The sequence below is a fragment of the Chroicocephalus ridibundus genome, chromosome 9 (genome assembly GCF_963924245.1).
Source record: "Chroicocephalus ridibundus chromosome 9, bChrRid1.1, whole genome shotgun sequence".
NCBI classification, from domain to species: Eukaryota; Metazoa; Chordata; class Aves; order Charadriiformes; family Laridae; genus Chroicocephalus; species Chroicocephalus ridibundus.
Genome location: NC_086292.1, coordinates 21,043,809 through 21,064,831, shown reverse-complemented (window position 1 = coordinate 21,064,831; position 21,023 = coordinate 21,043,809). Strand labels below are relative to the sequence as shown.

General features: G+C 57.2%; 1 protein-coding gene across 2 annotated transcripts; it reads left to right on the top strand.

The window, feature by feature from the left end:
- The first annotated feature begins 13,658 nt into the window (after window positions 1–13,658).
- Window positions 13,659–18,540, top strand: ZIC3 (Zic family member 3). 2 transcript variants are annotated; one of them, XR_010072618.1, is made up of 4 exons: window positions 13,659–14,778; window positions 15,431–15,543; window positions 16,091–18,049; window positions 18,431–18,540. XR_010072618.1 is itself a non-coding variant. In XM_063347184.1 (3 exons), the coding sequence occupies exons 1-3, from the start codon at window positions 13,737–13,739 to the stop codon at window positions 16,271–16,273; spliced, it is 1,389 nt and encodes a 462-aa protein (XP_063203254.1). In that variant the 5' UTR covers window positions 13,659–13,736; the 3' UTR covers window positions 16,274–17,931. The 2 variants fall into 2 exon arrangements, 1 of the variants encoding a protein (XP_063203254.1); XM_063347184.1 differs by lacking the exon at window positions 18,431–18,540 and having other exon boundaries at window positions 15,431–15,594; window positions 16,091–17,931.
- The last annotated feature ends 2,483 nt before the right edge of the window (window positions 18,541–21,023 follow it).

The window sequence follows — 21,023 nt, the reverse complement described above, 5'->3', positions numbered from 1 at the left end:
CGAAAAGTCATTTGGGGAAAAATCAAGAGAAATTTGTGCGCTCTCGCGGGGCTCTGTGAGATAGGCCATATGATTCTGTTATCAAAATAACGCAGAACTTGGTCGGAGAAATCACCCCGTGAGTTCTCTTCGGCTCCCAGGTTCGCAGCACCAGGTACTCAACTACCACACGGGTCATTAGTTTGGCTTCGTCTAAAAAAAAGGTGATGCTGGTGCCACATCTTCCCACTGTGCTTTTCCTCTTTCTTCTTGCCTCCTCAGTTAATATTGCTATTTTTTCTTAGTTTTTTTATTTTTTTTTCCTCCAGCTTTCGTTTCTAGTTTCTATTTCTATCGTGCAAACATGCCATGGCAAAGCGATGTAAGCAATGCATAATATATTTGCAGTAATGTATGATTCATTTACCAGCTTTCATAATTAATGGGGCTGTGTTTTACATACACAGTACTTTCTGTGTGCATTTTATGATGTGAACACTCTTCAAAAATCTAATAAAAAGAAATCCATTAAAAACAATCGTCCTGTTCCTGTGATGAGATTCGCGTGCAGTTTTGCAGCAGCTACAGCAAGAACTTGGCGCCGAGTTTATATTCCAACCACCGATTTTATGCTGCTATTTTACGCAGCTCCTAATTCTCAAGGTGGAAATTATTGTAATGATATATATATATTATTATAGCGATACCACAGTTGGTCTGGGTATCATCTGCTTTCGTCCCCTGAAAGCTTTCCAATGCAAATAATTTTTCTATCTGCTGTCTGGAGATATAAAATACAAATTTATGAAGAAAAACACACACAGCGGCATCTGTAAAATATCAGCTAAATAATGCCAACTTCTGCACTTCCGAAAAACCCGTCCTTGCCTGGGGTTTGAGTGGCTGAGAGCACACACAGCCTCACAGTCCGGGCACCAGGACCCCCTTCCCAAAGATATTTATGTGTCTAATTGCCATCAATATTAGGAACTGCCGAAGAGCTCAGGTCATGTGCTTTATTTACACCTTATTCTCTTCCTAGCGAGGACTTGAGGACCCCAAATTATTTCGCACCCCACAGAGACAAAAGGCGGTGGCGCCGCTTGCGTGTTGTTTCCTGCCACGCTGCTTCAGGCACATGGATTTGGGAGCTTTTAGTTTCCTACCTTCCTATTGAAAATACGCGTAAAATAATTTCCGACCACAAAATCTACACTTAAGAACGGGTTGATCTAATGTCAAAAATTTAAAATGGGTATGAAAAGTTGATATAATTTCCAGGATAAGCCTAGAGTTCCTGTTCCCATCTCTCCAGATACCAGGCTGAAATTTTCCCTGCTGTCCCCCAGCCCAATCCTCATTAAAGCTGGTGGGTACGAACCATCCCAGCTCGGTGGGTTTACCTCTGCCGAGGCTCTGAGCTGAGGCTGGGGCAGCCCAATGAGCCCCATGCTGCTCCTGCATTCACACCTCACACCCCCACAGCACCTCCTGAGCCAGCACCAGGTGAGGAGCATCGCTGATTTTAATAAGTTAAACCTGGGCTCATGCCCTATGGGGTAAGTTTTGCCGTGTGGGGAATAGGAAAAGGCAGTGTTTTCTTGATGCTGTTGGTCAGGAGAGTGAGGGGATGGCTACATCTTCAGTATGACTCCAACCTGCTGGTTTTGCTGGACTTGCATCGCCCTGGAGTATTTGAAATGCATTTTTTTTTTCCCCCAGGGTATTTAAGAGCTGCTTCTGGACTTTGCTGTATCCCTACCGGTGAGTGTTTCCCTGCTGGGGCAGCCCCACGGGTAGCTTTGGTGTTTCTCTGCCAGCGAGATCCGTGCAAACCTATGGGCAACTTGCGCTGTGGCTGATGCTGCTGCAGGCTGGGGAGGGGGTTCTCCTGCCAGCCCTGCTCAGCAGGGAGAGCTGCCGTGGCCGGGAGCCGCTTCCCTTCCCCAGCGTGGCACTGGGGGAAAGGTGGGGGGCGGAAAAAAAAACCCTTTTCATGTGGAAAAATTAGCTAAAGACCTTAAGGCCCAAATCCTACCATTTAGAGAGATCGATACCGCCGTTACCGTCGGGAAGTGAAATGTTGCGTGGCAGCAGCACGGGTGCGATGTGCTGTGTCCCTGTCTAGAGGGAACTTGGCAGCCCTTCGCGGGGGGATTCTGGGCTGGGGGGGGACACAGACACAACGCGCAAACACACCCCCAGTGCACTCGGCCTCGTGCTCGGCCACGTCTCGCTTCAGGCACTGCAGGGAGGTGGCCCATCAGTGGCAAGGGACGGCTGGCACAGTGCCCTCCTGGCAATTCCGGATCAGGCTGAGAAAACTGGCCATTTCTAATGTTTTCTAGTTCTGATCAGAGAGATGGATTATTATTTTTTTCCCCCTGCCTTTGAGGAGGCTTATTTTAACATTGAGTTGCTTGGATCTTTGGGACTGGAGGTTATCTTGAATTTTTTCCCAGCTTTTTGATTAGTTTTGTGTGCTTATTTCTACCTTTGCTCTTTTTCTTTTTTAGCAATTGCTAAATTAATTATTTAGAGGGGAAAAAAAAAAAAAGGTGTATCTCTGTACCTTGTAAAGGTTCAAGAAATGCAAAAAAGTGAAGGGGGAAGGGATGAAGCAGCAGCGCTGTTCCAAAACACTAGTATTTGAAAACTGTTTTAAGTGAGTCGCTTCAATATCAGAGACCTGGCGGTGACTTCTGCCTTTGGCAGGCAAGTGCGGGTGATGCTGAGCCTTTCCTGGTACCTGCAGCCGTACCCGTTTTGCTGCAATCCCAGCAGGTGCTTTTGTCCCTTCTCCTTCTGCCAACAAAGCTGGGGGGGGGCTGCTTGCCTGGGCAGGCAAAGCCCCTGCGTTATATCTATCCAAAGCCCCTGGGAATGGCAGTAGGGGCAATATATCTGCATCAAGGCATGTGACAACAGGGGCTGTCAAATGGCCCAGCTCCAGCCTCAGCACACGTGTGGGGCTCGGTGTGGGGTGCTGCCCCCCAGCCTGCTAAGTGCCTCGTCAGGGCCCCGCTCTGATGGTGTCTGAAATGGGGGAGAAGCTCCTGGGGACATGTGTCTACCCAGGTGGCCTCTTGTCACCAAAGACTGACCTCTGGCTGGGAGGTCTCTGCCCCTCCAGCCACCCCCCTCAGCGTGGTCTCTGCCCGGGCCCCCCCCTGCCACCCGTGCCACCTCAGCTGGGATGAAGGGGCAGAAAGCCACCTTTGGGGGGGGTTTGGGGAGGGAGGAAGAGCCCAGCCCGGCTCAGCGTGAGCCTCCCGGGAATGCAGCAGCTCCGGCACACGCGGGGGGCTGCGGATGGTCCCCTTGCACAGCCTGATGCTGCCAGGAGGGCTGAGCCCCTGCCCAAAGCATCGCTTATTGAGGAGGGTCAAAGGGACAAGGTTTTTTTGGGGGGAAAGGGAGAAGCACAGGACAAATGCTGGAGCTGGAAGACCTTTACTCTGCCTGATGTGGAGGAAAACTCACAGGGGCGTTCAAAGGAAAAAGATAATTACTGCTCGTATGGCGGGGGGGCAGGGGGCACGACACGACTGGAGTGAGGCTGGAAGCTGCAGACCCATATGTGGGGCGCGGGGGGGGAGAGGGACAGGGGGCTTGGGCACCGCCGGCAGCACCCCTTGCTCCTCCGAGCGCCGAGCCGGGGGTCCTGGGTTGGGGGAAGGAGGCGGGGGGGCGCCGGTCCCCAGTCGTGTGCAGTCGTGCTCCGGCAGAACGGGAGCGGGGGGGATGCGCGCAGGGGCTTTCCGCGGGCGCGGAGCGACGGCGCGGATGTCCGAGCGTTTCTTCCTGCAGGGCAAATGGGGCGGGCACGGGGTGGCTCCCGGCATTCGAAGCGCCAGGGGCTTTAAGTATATAAAATATGTATATTTATTTTTTATATATATATATTTTCTACCTGCACCAGTTAGCCCCGGCTTCATTTGCACCTTTAGCTCTCATCGTTTCAGGGCGGGCTGCGATGCAGCAGCCACCGCCTCTGCGTTAAACGGGAAATAAAATAGAAATAAATGTCCGCATCTGTCCCGCTTTTAAAGCAAAAGGCAAAAACATCTCCTGCCTCCCGCTCCGGCCAGATCCGTCCAAGGACCTTTGGGGACACCCCAACGTCTGGGGAGAACTTGCAGCCCCCTCCCGCAAAACGAGGGGTGCAGAAATCTTGGGAGATAAAAACGCTGGAGCCGAAGAGGTGGTGGGGAAATCTCTATAAATGGGTTGAGCGTCGGGAGCCTTTGTGCCCAGGTCGCCTCGGAAGGCGGAGGGGCGTCGGGGATGCCCGTCCCTCCCGGCTCCGCTTTCTCTCCTCTCTGACACAGTCGCATCAAAGGACCCGCCGGGGAGGTCTGGGCACAGTCCCCGTCCCCCAAAATTTGCCCTTGGGAAGAGAGAGACAAAACCAGGCGATATTAATATATGACCGAAAGGCGAAATATTGAGTGTTTCTCTCCGTGCGCGTTGCCAGAGGTTTGCACAGTTTGTCTGAAAACACCCGGAGTTGGAGGCGGAGGAAAGGGAGGGGGATTTTAATAAAAACCATTTGCCACTTGTCTTCAATTAAGGTCCAGAAATTTAGCGAAAAGGAAAAAATGTCTATTTTATTTTTTTTTTTCTCACTTGCCGTCGGGATCAAGAGGTAAACGCGGCGCCCCTGCAACGATTTCAGGACTTCGCGTTAAAAGGGGAGAGAGAAAACACAGGCGGTATTGTCACGGGGGGAGACAAGCCCGGCTGCCCCCCCCGCCGCCGGTGTCTCATGCACACACCTCGCCGCTTCTCCCCCCTGCCCTCCCCCTTTGGAAAGGGCTTCTCCGCCCGGAGCCCGACCCCCGACGGGCGAAGGGACCCCCGCGGGGCTCGGGAGCGATGGGACGGGGAGCTCCGGGGGCCGGGGGGGTGGGGTGGGGGGGCTTTGCACCGCCGCTCCCTGTAGCCCTCAGCCCGGCGTGCAGCGGAGGGAGGCGGGGGGGCATTGCAAGGTGGGGTGCCCTTAATATTTTTGCCCCAATTTTGTCCATCCCCCGGGTTTTGCGGCCGCGGAGCCTCCCGTCACCGTGTCCCAGGCAGGTGATGGGCACTTCGGGGGGTAATACCACCCCCCACCCCCCCGCCCCGATATTCCCCCGCATCTTAGTGTCCATGACAAATAGAGGCAGGAAAGGGGGAGGAGGGAGGGAAAGACACGCAGACAATAGCCAGGCAAATTGTTAGCAACTCCAGCGTTTGGGGAAGCCGGTACAGTAACTGCGCTCTCATCAGTCACCGCTCCTCAAGTGATAGTAAAAATGCATCCAAACATGCTGCGGTGTGATATATAAAAGCACAGCGGGATGAGCTGCTTTCCAAAAAGGGACTTGGTGATTGGATATGCCTTGGCATGATTGACAAGAGCTTAGTTTGGTAAAGAGAAGACACGCAAGCTTTCACAGCGGGATTTCTTTTCTAAAATATATCACACTAGCCTTTGAAAAGCGCCGCACACTATAAGGGAAATAAGGTTGCTTTATAGTGCGCTGACATTTCTTTAAAACACAACTAAGATCAAAAAAAGAAATAAAATGTGTTCCAAACACAATGTTTTAATTAGTTTATTCTGTGCATTTGCTTTTATCTGGTGTATATATCACGGATCCCCACCCTTTAATTAAAACAACTGGCTGCCTATACAACGGCAGAGACAAATGCTTAACTTTCTCCTTTGTAGCTACAAGCAAACGCAATTTACTACAGAGGTTTTAAAATAAACGTGGACGCCTTGAAAGCTACCGGGGAAGGGGCGAAGGTAGTGGGGAAATGGCTGTTTCCTGGCTTTGAAAACTTGATGGGGAGGACGTGAAGTCCCGCCGACAGCCCTGCCCGCACCCCTGCCCGCACCGCTCACTCGCCGGCCGCGCCGGCTGGTAGCCCTGCCGAGGGCATTTAAATGCAACGTGGGCACGTAGCTGTGAGCCGCAATCGAAGGGTTGCGATGGGGCTTTCCGTTTGCTTGGTTGCTTTTTGGATTTGTTTTAGTTCCTCTCTCTTTTCCCCCACCTTTTTTTGTTTTCATTTTCCTTTTTTTTTTTGTTTTCATTTTTCTTCTTTTTTTTTCTCCTTTTTTCTTTTTCCTTCCTTTTTTCCTTCCTTTTTTCCTTCTCTTTTTCCTTCCTTTTTCCTTCTTTTTTCCTTCTTTTTTCCTCTTTCTTTTTTCCTTCTTTTTTCCTTCTTTCTTTTTTCCTTTTTACCCTTCTTTTTTCTTCTTATTTTTTCTTCTTATTTTTTCTTCTTATTTTTTCTTCTTATTTTTGCCTTCTTTTTTGCTTCTTTTTTCCCTTCTTTTTTCCTTCTTTTTCACCCTTCTTCTTTCCTTCCTTTTTTTTCTTCTTTTTTTTCTTCTTTTCTTTTCTTGTTTTTTTTTTTTTTCTTCTATTTTCGGTGCCGTCCCCACCGAAGTCCAGGTTACCGCACGCCCTCCCATTTTCCCCGGCACCTCCCGCTCAGGGGTTGATCACTCGAGGCACCTTTTCTTCCGCGATCTCCCCCGCCTCTGCCCGCCGAGGTTCTTGATACGGACCCTATCCTCCCGGCTGGGCAATAAAAGTCCTTTAAAAGGCATCGACTCCTTCACCCCGGGGCAAGCACCCCGCTTACAGGGGGGGTTAATGGTGCCGGGGGGCCCCGTCGTTGACCCCCGTGCCGGGTGTGCCTTCCCTGCGCGCCCGCGTCCCGCAGCGCGGGGCCTGCGCGGGGGCGGCGGAGGAAACGCGCTGCTGGGGGTATTCGATAGGAAAAACAGGGAAAAGGAGGGGGCAGATCGGCGGGGGGGTCCTCTATCGGCCCGAAATCTGGGTGTTTCGGCAGCAGGAGGGGAGCTGGCTCTCCCCGAAGCCCCGCGGTCGCAGGGAGAGGGTCGACAGCCCTGGAGCAAACCTGGCACCGGGCGACGAGGGGGGAGCATTTGGGCAAGACCCCCCCACACCCCACGCCCCGCTGCTGTTATTCACCCCTCTTTGGCCCCAAGGCTTCGATTTTACCGGAGAAAGCGGCTCTCGTTGCGGGGGTATTTAACCCAAGGGAGCGTGCGGGGGCTGAGCCCCGTTCCTCCCGGGGGCGGCCGGAGCCCGTCGGGGCTGCGGGCTGGTCCCCTCGTTGGCGAAAGGCGGGGGACAGGCGGCGAGAGGAGCGGGAAAGACGCCGCAGATGTGCGGCGGCACCGCTTTTCCCGGCGAGGAAAGGAAAAAAAAAACCCACGAGGGGGAAAAAGGGAACGGGCAGATCACCCCAAGGGGACCGGCGGGGACGGGTCCCCGGGCCGGAGGGGCCGAGGGGAGCTCGATTCTCTCCCCCACACCTTGGGGAAAGCCCCCGATGGCGAGGGGAGAGTCGCTGGGCGATGGTGCCGGAGGAAGGATGGCGAAAGGCGAGCGGTGGGAACGGCACAGCCTTCCTTTTAATTTTTTTTTTTAAAGACTTTACGTCGTTCAACACATTGTTCCAACACATCCTCGGGGCTGGCGAAATCGTGTCCCCGTCTTTAGGAGTTGCTGGGCGGCGGGGTACACCCTCGGTGCCCGCTGCCGGTGTGCCTGTCGGTGCCCCGGGACGGCGCTGCCGCAGCCGATGTTGGGTGCACGGCCCGACCCCGCGGGCTGGGGCCGGAGCTACCCGGCCCCTCTCCGGCCAGCCCCCACCTGCGGACCCCCCAGGGCCCTCTGCTCCACCGGGCCGCCCTGCAGTCCACCGTCGGGGGCTCCGGGGTTTCCCGGCCGGTCGCAGCCCCCAGCCCGGGGCCGGGGAGAGCGGGGTCTCCCGCTGCCGACCCTCTGGCTCCGGGCCAGTGCTGGGGAATAAACTGGACGCGAGAGTAAACCCCACGTTCCGCCCCCCCTCCCTCCACTCCCGGCGGCGGGGAGAGCGCCCGAGCCCTGGCACACCCCGGGGCTCGCAGTGTCGCGGTGTCCCCGCAGCCGCCCCGGGCTTCAGGCTGGGAGGGGGGTCCCCAGCACTGTCTTGGGGTCGCCCCCCCCGGAGCCTGGAAGCTCTCCCCGCTTGGCCCCCGGTCCCTGGGGGTGCCGCTTCAAACGGGGCGATTTGCACCCGGCGACCGGGTTTGTCATCGGGTTTCACACCTGCTGCGAGGCCCCGGGGCGGCTCGACTCGGCGGGGAGAGGCGGGCGAGCCCGCCAGCAGCGGCGGGGCCGCGGGCCCGGGGACAGGCTGGCCCGGGCTTTCTTTGCGGTCGGAGCCCCACGTCCCCCGTCTGCTCCGCGATGAGCCCGGGGCAGCGGGACGGGGTGCGGGGGACTCCGTCGTGTCCGGGCAGGGTGGCGAGGCAACAGCGGGGGGTGCCCGGAGCCGCCCCGGGGCCCCGGCAGCCGTCGGGGCCCGGTCGGGCCGCTCCGCAGCGCCGCCTCGTGCCCGGCCCCGCTCCGGGCCCCGCCGCAGCCGCCACCGGGCAGGCACCGGCGGAGGCGGCTCCCGCAGCCCGGCTCCGAGCCCCGCTCGTCGGGTTTCTGGTACCCGGGCCGGGTACCCCGGATGCGGGCTCGGAAACAGGCAGGGTGCGTGGGGGTCAGGGTGCGGGGCGGTGGGGTCAGCGGCCCCGGCACGGCGGAGAAAGGGCGGCTCTGCCCCGGGATGCCGGGCTGGCGGCTCCCGAGGCCAGGATGCCTCCCCGGAGCCCGGGGCTTGCGGTTGCCCCTCAGGGCTCAGTCACGCAGAAAGGCTGACTAAAGTCTGTGTCCCCCGCAAGAGCGGGACAATAGAGCCACCCTCCGGGTCACAGGTCACCTCCTCGCTGATTGAGATATTCGCCACTTCCCCCCCCCATCACCACCCCCTCCGCTCCTCGGAGGAGCGGGGGGATTTCAGAGGGGGGCGGCCGGAGGGAGAGGATGCTCTCGGCCGGGCGGCGGTGCCGAGGGCCCGGCTTCGTCCTCCGCCTGCTCACGGCTCTGCACCGTGCCTCGTACGAACGGCTTCGCGGGGGGCATTTTCCCCCTTCCCGGGGGTGGCCTGACCCGGAGTCACCCCGCTGCGTGGCCATCGAGGTTCGTGGGCACCCCAGGGGGGGAGGTCCGGCGGCCCCCAGGGCTGCGCCCCCCACCGTCCCCTGCCCCCGGGTTTGCCTCGGCCGCCTTCGGGGCGACCGGCCCCATTTATTCTGCACCAGCTCTAACTCGTCCTCGCGGTTTCCCCACTCGCTTCCGAGCCCCACGCGTGTTTCCCACGCAGCTGAACGGTGATTTTAAGTTTTTTTGGGGGGGAGTTGGAACTTCTCCCCGTCATCACCAAATACGCGATAAACCCCGACCCGGAGGCGAAGATGCGGTGCCGACCCGGCTCCCCAGGCTGCGGGAGGGAGCCCGCTGGCACCTCCATTTCCTCGCCACTGAGGTCTTTCTGCTCGCCTCCGCCTGGCCTTTGATATTCCTCGCCCCCTCCCCTCGCCGAAGTTCAGACCTGTTTACTCCAGCCCGTATCTCTGAAGTTCAAATGTACATGTGATTCCCCCTCCGCTGAGTGACAGCTACAATGGAAATGTCTCGTTCGCTCCTGGTTTGCATTTAATTACGCTGGAGATGCAATATGTTTATGGCAGGAGAAAAACTACTTGTCTTTACGCTTGTTAGGGATATTCATTTATCCGCGATACAGCGCGGTTTAAAAGCTATTTAAGGCGCATGAAATATCCCCCCTCTCCGGCAGGTCGGCGCGGGGGGATTTTTGTGGCTGTTTCCCCGGGTTTGTTTTCCCTTTTCCTCGCACCCTCGGTGTAAGGGACGAGGGAAACCCACGGAGCTGCACACACACATACACACACACACCCCTCGATCCCCGAAACTTCACCTGCCCCGCTCCGAAATCCGCCGCCACGGGTGGGCACCCACTGGGGACCATTTCCCCCTCACCCCCCCCCGCGCTGCAGGGCCCAGACCTTGCGGGCTTCCCCCCGGCGAAGCTCCCTGCACCGCGCCGGGGTGGCGGGACGGGGCATCGCTAAGCCCCGGGAACCCCCGGGGCAGGGAGATGGGCGGGGGGGCGGGGGGAGAGCAACACCGGGGTGTGGGTGCGGGGGGAGCCCTGTGGGGAGGTCCGGGTCCGCCGCCGAGCGGAGGGACCCGCACCCCGCTTCCCAGGGCATTTTTTGCGGTTGTTAAATTCGCAAATCATCCCAAAGGCAGGGAAAATAATAATAATAATAATAAAAAAAAATTAAAAAAGGGGAAGAAAAAAAAAGCGGTGGAGGAGAATTACAGGAATATCTCTTCTTGACGTAAAGCAGGGTGTTTTTCTCCGCCTTCCCCTCGCCTTGGCAGCACGACGGGAGAAGGGAGCCTGCGAGACCACTTTTTCCAGTTGCCGTTGTTTGCACGTTCGCAACTGGGATAGAATTAAAAAGGAGAGGGATGCGATGTCCCCCCCCCCGCTCCCGGAAAATAAATTGGGATCGGCCAGAAATACCGCTGAATAAAACCGTAATTCAGTGAAGTGGGTAAAATACGTAAAAAATATATTATACTTTTTTTTTTTTTTAATCACGAAAGTACAGGGGGAAAAAAAATCATAGGCCATACCGACAATGCTCTTAAAAAAAAAAATAAACGCCTTTTTATGTCATTTTTCGTCCCCGTGTCGACAAATTCCAGCCGGGAAGCGGTCGGGTGTAAATAGCGCCGGTACGCCCGTGCGGATGTTGCTGGGCGCGCAGAGGCGCGCAAAGTTGGCAGAGTAGAAACGGGAAACGTATTAAAAAAATAAAGATTTATGGGTTAATTGATGTAGCCCGATCCGCAGGTCCACCGCGGCGTGGCGGGGCTGCGGGCGCTGCAATGCCACGGATCCCCCCCCCCCGAAACGGCGAGTCCTGGGTCCAAAGCCACGATTCCTATTCTTTTTCACCCCCCCTCATATCCCCCCGGGATGCTTTTCCCCAAGCCCCGCGGTCTCGCAGGGATTTTTTTTTTAGGCGAAAAACCGAATTATTTTAATTTTTTTATTATTTTTTTCTTTTTTCTTTTTTCTTTTTTTTTAAAAAAAAAAGCTTCTGCCGCCGTGGAGCCACGCTCGCTCCTTCTCTCTGTGCCGGGGCGTTTCTCGGTGTGTGTCCCCCCGCTTCTCCATCCCACGCCGCCCGGCCGGGGCAGCAGCAGCAGCCCTGCGTGGGCACCGGGGCCGGGCAGCGCGGCGCGGCTACCGCTGGCCCGCCGGCTCCTCGCCACCGGCCGGGCCCCGGCGCATCCCATTAGGGACAGACAATGCCACACGTGAGGCCTCCCGCACAAGCAGGGGTCAGTCGCCCTCGGTCGCCCCAGGTCGGCGACTTCAGAGACGCTGCCCTCCCCGGCGCTCAGCTGACGGGCTAATTGAATTATGCCCCTTTTTTACCCTTTTTTTTTTACTTTCTTTCTTTTTTTTGGGGGGGGGGGGGGGCGGGGGGGGGGTGTTGCCGAGAAACCCCAACACGTGCGGGAGGTAATTAATTACCCCACCGCAGCCCTCCGGAGACAGGCAGGTAGAGCCGCGAAGCGGAGGGGAGCGCGGCCCCGGGGGCCGCAGGTCGGTGCCCGCTTGTCCCCGGCCCTGCCCCGGTTCCCGAGCTCCCGGCTCCGATCCTGACGGGTGTCGCCGTCCACCGTCCCCTCTCCCCGCGCAACGGAGGCGGCCGCGACCCCGGTCCCCCCCGGCGGGGGCCCCTCCCAGCTCCCGCCTGGTGGTGGTCGGCTGCGATCGTGGGCTAACGGCGGCGGGGAACTCACCTTCCGAGTTTGGGACTGCTCTTGGCGGCCGTGGCCTGGGAAAACTGAGTGTTTGACGGGCACCGGTGTTACCTCTCGGGGAGATTTTATATCTGTGGCTTTTTTTTTTTCCCTCTTTGCTTTTTTGTTTTTACCCTCTTTGCTTTTTCCCCCCTCTTTGCTTTTTTTCTCCTTTCTTTTTTCTCCTTTCTTTTTTTCTCCTTTCTTTTTTTCTCCTTTCTTTTTTTCTCCTTTCTTTTTTTTTCTCCTTTCTTTTTTCTCCTTTCTTTTTTCTCCTTTCTTTTTTCTCCTTTCTTTTTTCTCCTTTCTTTTTTTCTCCTTTCTTTTTTTTCTCTCATTTTTTTCTCTCTTTTTTTTTTTTTTCCTCCTCCCCCCCCCCCGCCTTTTTTTTCCCCCTTCCCTGCAAACCCTAAAATAAAGAATGCCAAGCCTTTCCCGGGGCTGATTGGGGGGAAGGATGTGAAAGGGCCGCGGTTATAAAGCGCTGCTTGAAGCGGGCTCTCAATGCGTCTCTGAACTTGATCAGATTTTACGTTTCCTGCAGAGAGCCGGCGGCGAGGCTGAGACCTGCCCAATAGCCAGACTTGGGGGCTCAGCAAATCTCAGGATATTACAATTACAGCCATCTTTCTTTCTGCCTTTTATTTCCACTCTTGCTCCCCATAGTTCTTTGCAAATGCTTTCCAGAAGAGAAAATGAGTGGATTTATAGCGCTGTCTGCAACTGATAATTATTCCAAGGCAGAACGTTGCCTTTGCAAAATAAAATTAAAAAGGAAAAAAAAAAAAAAAAAAAGAAAGAAAGAGAGAGACGGGGGGTTGAAAAAGAAAAAGCTAAAGGAGTGTAGGAAAAACGCGGCGCGGGTTGCGCTGCACGGCCGCGCTCCGCGGGCCGGGGGGAGGCAGGGGACGGAGCCCCGCTCCCCGCCGAGCGGGGTGCGACCCCCCCCCCCGCCGTGGGGCGAGGGGGGGGAAAGGGGGCGACTGCGCCGGGGCCGGCGGAGCGAGGAGGGGGGACAGGAGGCTGAGGGGGTGGAAAGGGGAGGCAGGAGCGGACTCTGCCCGCCCGGCTCGGGGCGGCTCTGCCCTGGCGTGTAGGCAATAAAGACAAAATAAATTAAAAATTAAAAATTGAGACTAAAAGTTGAAATTAAAATGTAAAATAAATTGGAATTCGAATTTGGAATTCTCAATGGAAATAAAGAGAAAAGCCGCCCCAAAGGCGCCGGTGCGGGGTTTAACGTGTTTTTTTATTTATTTTTGAAGCGGCACGGCGGCTTCTCGCGCTCCCCACCCCGCGCTTTTCCCCCCACTCCTGGGGGAAACGACCCGGGAGGCGTCTGGGGCGATGGCACTGCACGGCGGGACACGCGTGGGGTGCGGATCACCCCCACCGCCCCGCATCGGGACCGAGGGGCAAGCACGGGGCTGTCCCCGCCGCCCCCCGCTACCGCGGCCGGTACGCGGGGTTCCCCCCCCGCCCCGCCCCGCGCCGTGTCCTACCGCCCCCCGCCCCCCCCCGCTCCGTTTTACCTGCGGGAGCTCCCGCGCCCAATCAGCGTGCCCCGTCGGAACGGGGCGGGTGCCAATCAAGCGCCCGCCCGCCAATGGGAGGGGCCGGGCCGCGGGTCAGGTGACGCGGGCGCGGCCGGCGGGGCTCCCCATTGGCGCGGTGGCGGCGCGGGGCCGGGCGTTGGTTTATGTGCGAGGCGCGGGCGGGCGCCCCGTCAGTGCCCCGACGGCGGCGGCGGCGGCAGCGGGAGCGGGGCCGCGCTCGCCTGGCCCTGCTGCGCCGCCCTGCCCGGCCCTGCCCGGCGGGGGGGGGGGGGGGGGGGGTTGGGGGCGGGGGGGGCGCTGGTTGTGATTTTTTTTTGTTGTTTTTTTTTTTTTTTTTTCTGACGGACGGGGGGTGCGTTTTGGGGTGGTTTTGTAGGTTTTTTTTTTAAAGAAGGGGGGGTGGGGGGAGCACCAGGCTGCCGCCGTCGCCGCGCCGGCGGCCCCGCGCCCCATGACGATGCTGCTGGACGGAGGGCCGCAGTTCCCGGCGCTGGGGGTGGGCGGCTTCGCGGCGCCCCGCCACCACGAGATGCCGGGCCGTGATGCCGCCGCCGGGATGGGGCTGGGCCCCTTCGGGGACTCCTCGCACGCCGCCGCCGCCTTCAAGCTGAACGCGGCCCCGCACGACCTCGCCGCCGGGCAGAGCTCGGCCTTCACGCCGCAGGCACCGGGCTACGCCAGCGCCCTGGGCCACCACCACCATCACCACCACCACGCCGGCCAGGTGCCCTCCTACGGCGGGGCCGCCGCCTTCAACTCCACCCGCGATTTTCTCTTTCGCAACCGGGGCTCCGGCATCGCGGACGCCGCCTCCGGTACGGCGCAACACGGGATTTTCGGCGGCTCCCCCGGCGGTTTGCACGGCCCCGGCGGCATCCCGGACACCCCGGGCTACCTGCTCTTCCCGGGGCTTCACGAGCAGAGCCCCAGCCACACGTCCCCCAACGGGCATGTGGACAACGGGCAGATGCACCTGGGGCTACGCGGGGACCTCTTCGGGCGACCGGATCCCTACCGGGCCGTCTCCAGCCCCCGCACGGACCCTTACGCCGGCGCCCAGTTCCACAACTACAACCACATGAACATGAATATGGGGATGAACGTGGCGGCCCACCACCACCACCACCACCATCACGGCCCCGGGGCTTTCTTTCGGTACATGCGCCAGCCCATCAAGCAAGAATTGTCCTGCAAGTGGCTCGACGAGAGCCAGCTCAGCCGGCCCAAGAAGAGCTGCGACAGGACTTTCAGCACCATGCACGAACTGGTGACCCATGTCACCATGGAGCACGTCGGGGGGCCGGAGCAGAACAACCACATCTGCTACTGGGACGAGTGTCCGCGGGAAGGCAAGTCCTTCAAGGCGAAATACAAACTGGTCAACCACATTCGGGTGCACACGGGGGAGAAACCCTTCCCCTGCCCCTTCCCGGGCTGCGGCAAGATCTTTGCCCGCTCCGAGAACCTCAAGATTCACAAGCGGACCCACACAGGTAAGGCCCCCGGGGGGCGGGAGGTGGTGGTGGGGCACACACCTCCCGCGGGGCTGCGCGGAGGTTGCGCGGCCCCGCCGCCGCTCTCGGCCCCCTGCGCGCCTCGGCGGAGGGAGCTATAGAAATGCTAATGAAATCTCGTTTTCGGTGACTTCCGCTCCTTTTTATTTTATTTTTAAGGCCTGATTGGCGTCTCTCCTAATTGCATCAGCGATACTTTTGTCAAAGTATTTTTATTTGCAGCTCCGTTTTCCCTTCAGCCTTCCGCACGGGCGGAGGGAAGGGGGGGCCTGGGGGAGGCAGGAAGCAAACGTATTTTGTCTTGTATCCTTGAGTAAGTCTTATAAAACTGTCCGAGCTGCTGAATTTATCTGGGGTCTTCTCCCTCCCTGGGCTCGCCTAGCCTCCATCCCCACCGGAGCACGGCACGGGTCTGGCGGGAGACAAGGGAAAAGTAACAAAGGCTGACCCGAATTTATCCAGCACGTAACAAACCCCTGCTGTCCATCTTCCCTTTCTTCATATTTATTTTTTGGGGGTGCTTGCGCATCCCCAAGGTGGGCCAAGCGGGGCAGAGGTCGTCCTGGGAGGAGGCTGGCAGGGATGGAGAGGGGAACGGCCCTCCTTCCTTCACCCTCTCTGAATTTCACAGGTGAGAAGCCCTTCAAGTGCGAGTTTGAGGGCTGCGACAGGCGCTTCGCCAACAGCAGCGACAGGAAGAAACACATGCACGTCCACACCTCGGACAAGCCCTACATCTGCAAGGTGTGCGACAAATCCTACACCCACCCCAGCTCACTTAGGAAACACATGAAGGTAATCACCCCTGCGCCCCAGCCCTTTCCTCCCTGAGCAGGGATGCTCAGTCGCTGGTGCGCTCAGGGCTCCTTTCCCCAGGGCAGGGCAGAGCCGAGCGGTTCCTGCCGCAGAGCTCCGTGCTCCTGCCGTGCCCCGTGCCCTCCCCCGTCTCTAGGCCGTGGCTGGAGTGCAGCCCGGGGAAATGGCGTAGTTTCTTTTTGTGCTTTCACCGTCCCAAGCGCTGCCCGGTTTCCAGAGCATGGCTGGGTGCTGGAGGGCTGTGCAAACATAACCTGGCCTGTGGATGCAGCCCCCCCACGCTGGGATGCTCTAGCCCCCCATGCCGGGACACCACAGCAAAGTGGCCAGGAGCGGAGGCAGGCGTTTGCCGCCAGTGCTGAGGGTGGCCAGGCAGGACCCCGGTGTCCCTCCTGCATGGGAGAGCGTCCCAACCCGGCTCAGCGGGGTGGCAGGGGACCCCGGGCTCATTCCCAACTCTGCCTCTTGGTTTTAGGTGCACGAATCCCAGGGGTCGGACTCTTCCCCTGCAGCCAGTTCGGGCTACGAGTCCTCCACCCCCCCTGCGGTGGGCTCCGCCGGCAGTAAGGACTCCACTAAAACGCCGCCGGCCGCCCTGCAGAGTAACCCCGGCCACAACCCTGGACTGCCCCCCAATTTTAATGAGTGGTATGTGTGAAGGCAGCTGCTGCCCGGCCAGAGACTGGACCAAATGCGTTGTGAACAAGGAAAAACAAAAAACAAAAACAAAACAAAAAAAAAGAGGACAAATCAAGCCAACTGCAGCTCGCTCCCATGGAAATGGAGTTTCCACACCGACGACCGCATAGGGCTACACCTAGTTAACTGCCAGGATCTGGAGGGGGGGGTCTTTTATTATTATATTATAATTATTACTATTTTTTGCAAGCCCAGACGCTGGACTAGCCATGTCCTTTTCTCAGGATTGGATTTCTTTTTTTTTGTTGTCATTTTTTGCAATCGCAGTCGTTTCTTTGATAATTTTTTTCCTCCTTGCCCCAATCCCTCTTCCTCCGATTCCCTACTTTATTTTTTTTTAATTCTTGATTTGTTTTGTTTTTCCTTCTTTCGGTGGGATGTTGACATGAGGATGAAAAATTCTCCTTCGCCTTAGTGGTGATTGTTTAAACTTACAGTCTTAAACCGTGCCAAAGTCCTGTTATGTCTTGAACTTTCCTCTCTAGCTCTCCTGCTGCTTCTTTCTCTGCTCTCCTCCTCTTTCTCCTTCTCTCTCTCTCTCCAAGCATTACACTTGTGAATGTATTCTCGTCTGATGGGGTCGGTCAGTATTTTTCAGGATGAGGATGTGGTGTTTATTCTACCCAGATTGTGACGTTTAGTATAACAGTTGCCTTTTTGTAATAACTTTTTTTTGTAAATACATATCCATGATGCCATATTTATCGTTCGTAATTTAATTATTGATACGAAGTGCCGGGAACTGAACAATATTTATGGGGGAGAAAAAAAAAATTGTTTTCTAACAAAAAAAAAAATACAAACAACAAAAAAAATAATATTCCAACTCTGTACAGCTTTTGGTTATAACTGCTTTAGCATTAAAAGTTTATTGTTTTGGAAAGAGCCGTTTTTTGACCTCCTCCGGGGGCCGGGCCGTTGTTTTCGGGCTGGCGATGCCGGATGAAGCCTCCTCCTCGCTGCTGCTTGCTTCTTTTTTTTCTTTTTTTCCCCCCCTCCCGTCCCCTTTGTCCCCGCCCCAACGGCTTCGCTTCCCCCGCCGCCCTCCCGAGCGCAGGGAGCCCCCGGCCGAGGAGCGCCGGGGGCCGCCCGGACGGGGGGGGGTCCCGACGGTGAGTACCGGGCCGCGTCGCCCGCCGCCCCCCGCATGCATGGCAAACCGTCCCGGGATCGTGACGGGGTGACTCCCGGAGGAGACTCCCGGGGCGACCTCGCGTCACGACGGATTTTCTCTGTTACCGTCTGTTTTTTGTTGTGTTGGTTTTTTTTTCCTTTTTTTTTTTCTTTCTTTATTTCTGATCAGGATGCGGAAAAGCCTCCACCGTCCCCAGAAGAGAAAAATGGTCGAGAAGAGACGTCTTACCCCTGAAACTTCTTCTCCGGCACCGCTCAGGAGTCCCCAAGCAGCCAGAGCGACGCTGGAAACCGGGCCCCCCCTCCTCGGCAAAGCTCCGGGAGCCGCCCGTGGCCCCGGGGGGGCTGCAGCCCGGGCGTACGGCTCCGCATCCTCCCTCCCTGGGACGGCAGGGACCCCGCCGCGGGCTCCCCCCAGCTCCGGGGGGAGGCGGGGACCCGCACCGCGGGCTCCGCACCTCAGCTGAACGGGACCCACTCCGGACGGGCCCGTCTTGAACTTGACTTGGGGGCACTGCGGGGGTGGGGAGGTACGACGGGGCGGCCCGTCCCCTCCAGCCTGCCGCGGGGGCCGCTCGGGCGAGGGACCCGCAGAACCTGGGTATGCTTTAAAAAATTAAGTTTAAAGAAATTTACCTTCTCCTCTCTCAAAAAAAAAAGAAAAAAAGAAAGTAAAAAAAAAGGGGGGAAAAAAAGAAAGACAGAAAAAAGAAAAAAAAAGAAAAAAGTAAGAAAAAAGGAAAAAAGAAGAAAAAGGTTTATCGGGCAGAAAAAGACATGAGTAAAGTGGATTGCAGCCTCTGGGGCTGCACATGTGAAAAAAAAAATATATGTAAAACATATATATTTTTTCCCCCAAGTGCAGGCAGGTTTCCCGCTCCTCACTTCCCAGCCTGGTCCCTTAAAATAGTTCCCTTCGAGGTGTCCCGGACCGACCTGTATCTCCTTTTCCGCTGTGAACTCTCTCTCTCGCTGTGCGCAGAGCCGAGCCCCGGGGGCTGGACGCGGAGCGCTGCCGGGCCCGGGCCCGAGCCCTTCCTGGGGGGGCGAGCGGGGCCGCCCCGCACCGCGGCGGGCGAGGAGGAGCGGAGCCGCCCGGGGGTCGTCGGGTTTTCCTCGGACACCCACCTGGGTCTTGTCTGCGTCTCTCCGGACCGCGCCAGGCTTGGAAAAGTGCCGGTAGGCTCGGTTTCGTTACTGCTTTGCTCGGAACCGGGGAGGCGCGGGGTGCGCAGGGTTCCGCCGGGTGCGCAGGGGTTCCGCGGGGTGCGCAGGGCGGAGCGCCCCGGGGGACGGACGGGTTTCTGCTGCTGTCGGTTCCCGAAACGCCGTCCCAGAACTTTGGTGGGGGGGGTGGCCTGTACTCTGGCCGGGGTTGCCCCGTTTGGGGACCCCCGTGCGGGGGCGGCCGGAAGGTTGCAGCATCTCCGGGCCCCGCCGGGGACTGGGGCCGCGGCCCTTCCTGGCCCCGCAGCGGCTCCCCGGGGCTCTCGGGCCGGGCTGGGGTACCTGCTCTCCTGCCTGCCCCCGCGGTGGCTTCCTTGGGCTGGTGGCACAGCCCCAGACGTATTTATAGCAAGGACTTTAAACCAGCATCCTGCATCGTTTGGCTTCCCGCGGGTAGCCAGCCGGCCCCTCACCCTGGGGCCTCCGTGTCCAGCCAGGGCTAGCACCCAGTGCGGGGGGGCAAACTGGTGTCTGCACCCCACTGAGGTCAGGGTTCCCCTTTGGCATAGCCTGTTCAGGTTGCCACTTTGTGCCCTCCCCAGGGGCAGCTTGGGGGGGGGTGGTGGTGGTAGTGGTTTGGGATGGAGCGATGGGTTTGGGATGGGTGCAGAAAGGGCCAGGGACCTGTTTGGCTGTGAAATGCTGGCAAAGTGCAGCGTTCAGCACCGGTGTCCCCCCCTCTAGCACAGCACGCTGTCGGTGCAGTGCCTCGGCCCACCCCCCTGCCTGCTGCTGGCCCCGAGACCTTGGCGGGGGGCGAAGGCCAGGGAAGAGCTGGCTCACTCCGAGTCCTCAGCTCTGATGGACAAATAAGAAGGGTTTTTCTGGAAAAAGTAAAAAGGCTCTGTTCCTCACCCTTGCCCGTTGCAGGGTGATGCGGGGAGTCCTTGAGCGGAGAAAGACCCTGCCTTTTTTTCCCAGATTTTAAAGCTGTTTCCGTGAGTCAGGGTGAGCCAGCTCATGTTTTCTGATGGCAGCGGGGACCGAGCCGCCAGGACGGGGCTGGCAGAGCAGGTGCCATGTTAGCTCAGCTTTTGGTGTGTCATTAATAATGGAGCTTGTGTCGCACCCCAGAAGAGCCCCAGGACCGTTCAGAAAAAGGGGCCGTATTCTGCCGTCCTCTCCCAGACTGGCAGCCCCCACTTGAAGTTGCTGTGCTTGCTTGTATGAGCGGGATTAGGTGGATTTGTCCCCAAATGAGCAGAATTCGGGATGGTTTTCTAAAAGGGGTGATGTTGATTCATTGTGCTATAAAGAATCTAAGCAGGGGCAGGCGATGAGCTGGAGCCATTCCTTCTCTACCACGCTTTATGAGCCATGAATATTTTGGTTCCTTTGGTGCCGTTGTTTTTGCATAGCTGTCTCTGTGGCTGGTGTAATCCTCTGAAAATAATATATATATATATTTATTTTTTTTTCCAAGCTCTGTGCGTGCCATTAGCAGCTCCTGGTTGCACAGTCCTGAAGGCATTTGATCAGGTTGCGCTCGAGTGTCTCGGCGCCACGGCACCGGGAATTAAGTTCCTATAGTAACTCTGTAAAAAGGCTGTAAAGCTCTGAAGCAGCGGATAGGGTGTAGTATTGTGTGTTTGCGTTTTTTTTTTTCTTTTAATATCATGTTCTCGTCTTAAAAGCACCATGCGCTTTTCTCTGAGCCTAACTTTCAGGTCTGTTTGATAAATTATCCCTGGTATTTAGGCTGGCAAGGGTGACCAAACTACAGGGAAAAAATATCTCTGCAGGGATGCGCTTTTGGTTTGGAGAGGTAAAACGTGAGAGGAAGCTTGAAATTCTGGGCAGAAATCTCGTTTTCTCGTGGGGTGTGCAGAAGGAGGTAATTTGTGTCGTACTGACTGCTCTGCACACCCCTTGGAGCAAGACACTTGGTTGGACTCGCTGTGCCGTTGCCTTAAAAATATAATTTACGTCTTGCAAGTTCCTGCTCACCTGGACATCGCTGCAGGCGGTGAAAATGCTGGCGCAGGACTTCTGGCTGGCGAGGGTGGCAAAGCAAGGACCTGCCCTGCAGCCTCGCCGGGAGCCGGGTTAGGATGGCTGTGCCGACATCTGCTCCGTACTGGGAAAGCCGCGGAAAAACCCGCTGTGGAAACCGGGGGAGGCAGCTGTCTGAGGAGGCGCGGATATATTTTAATATTAAAGATGCTAATTTTTATTCGCGGGAAAGAAGGTTTTGTGCTGCTTAGCTTTTCTTTTAGCTTGGGTAGTGTTTCTCCGTCTCAAATGGTGGTGTGAAAAGAAACTTTAATTAAAAGGGCCGGGGGGGGGGGAAAAGAAAAAAAGAGTTTAGCTGAATGATTTTGTTTTGGCAACTTGTTCAATAGTGGCAG

Coding starts and splice junctions, on each gene's coding strand:
- ZIC3 (XM_063347184.1), top strand. CDS start 13,737: ATGACGATGCTGCTGGACGGAGGGCCGCAGTTCCCGGCGCTGGGGGTG. Junction 14,779..15,430: donor TCACAAGCGGACCCACACAG/GTAAGGCCCCCG, acceptor TGAATTTCACAG/GTGAGAAGCCCTTCAAGTGC. Junction 15,595..16,090: donor CACTTAGGAAACACATGAAG/GTAATCACCCCT, acceptor TCTTGGTTTTAG/GTGCACGAATCCCAGGGGTC.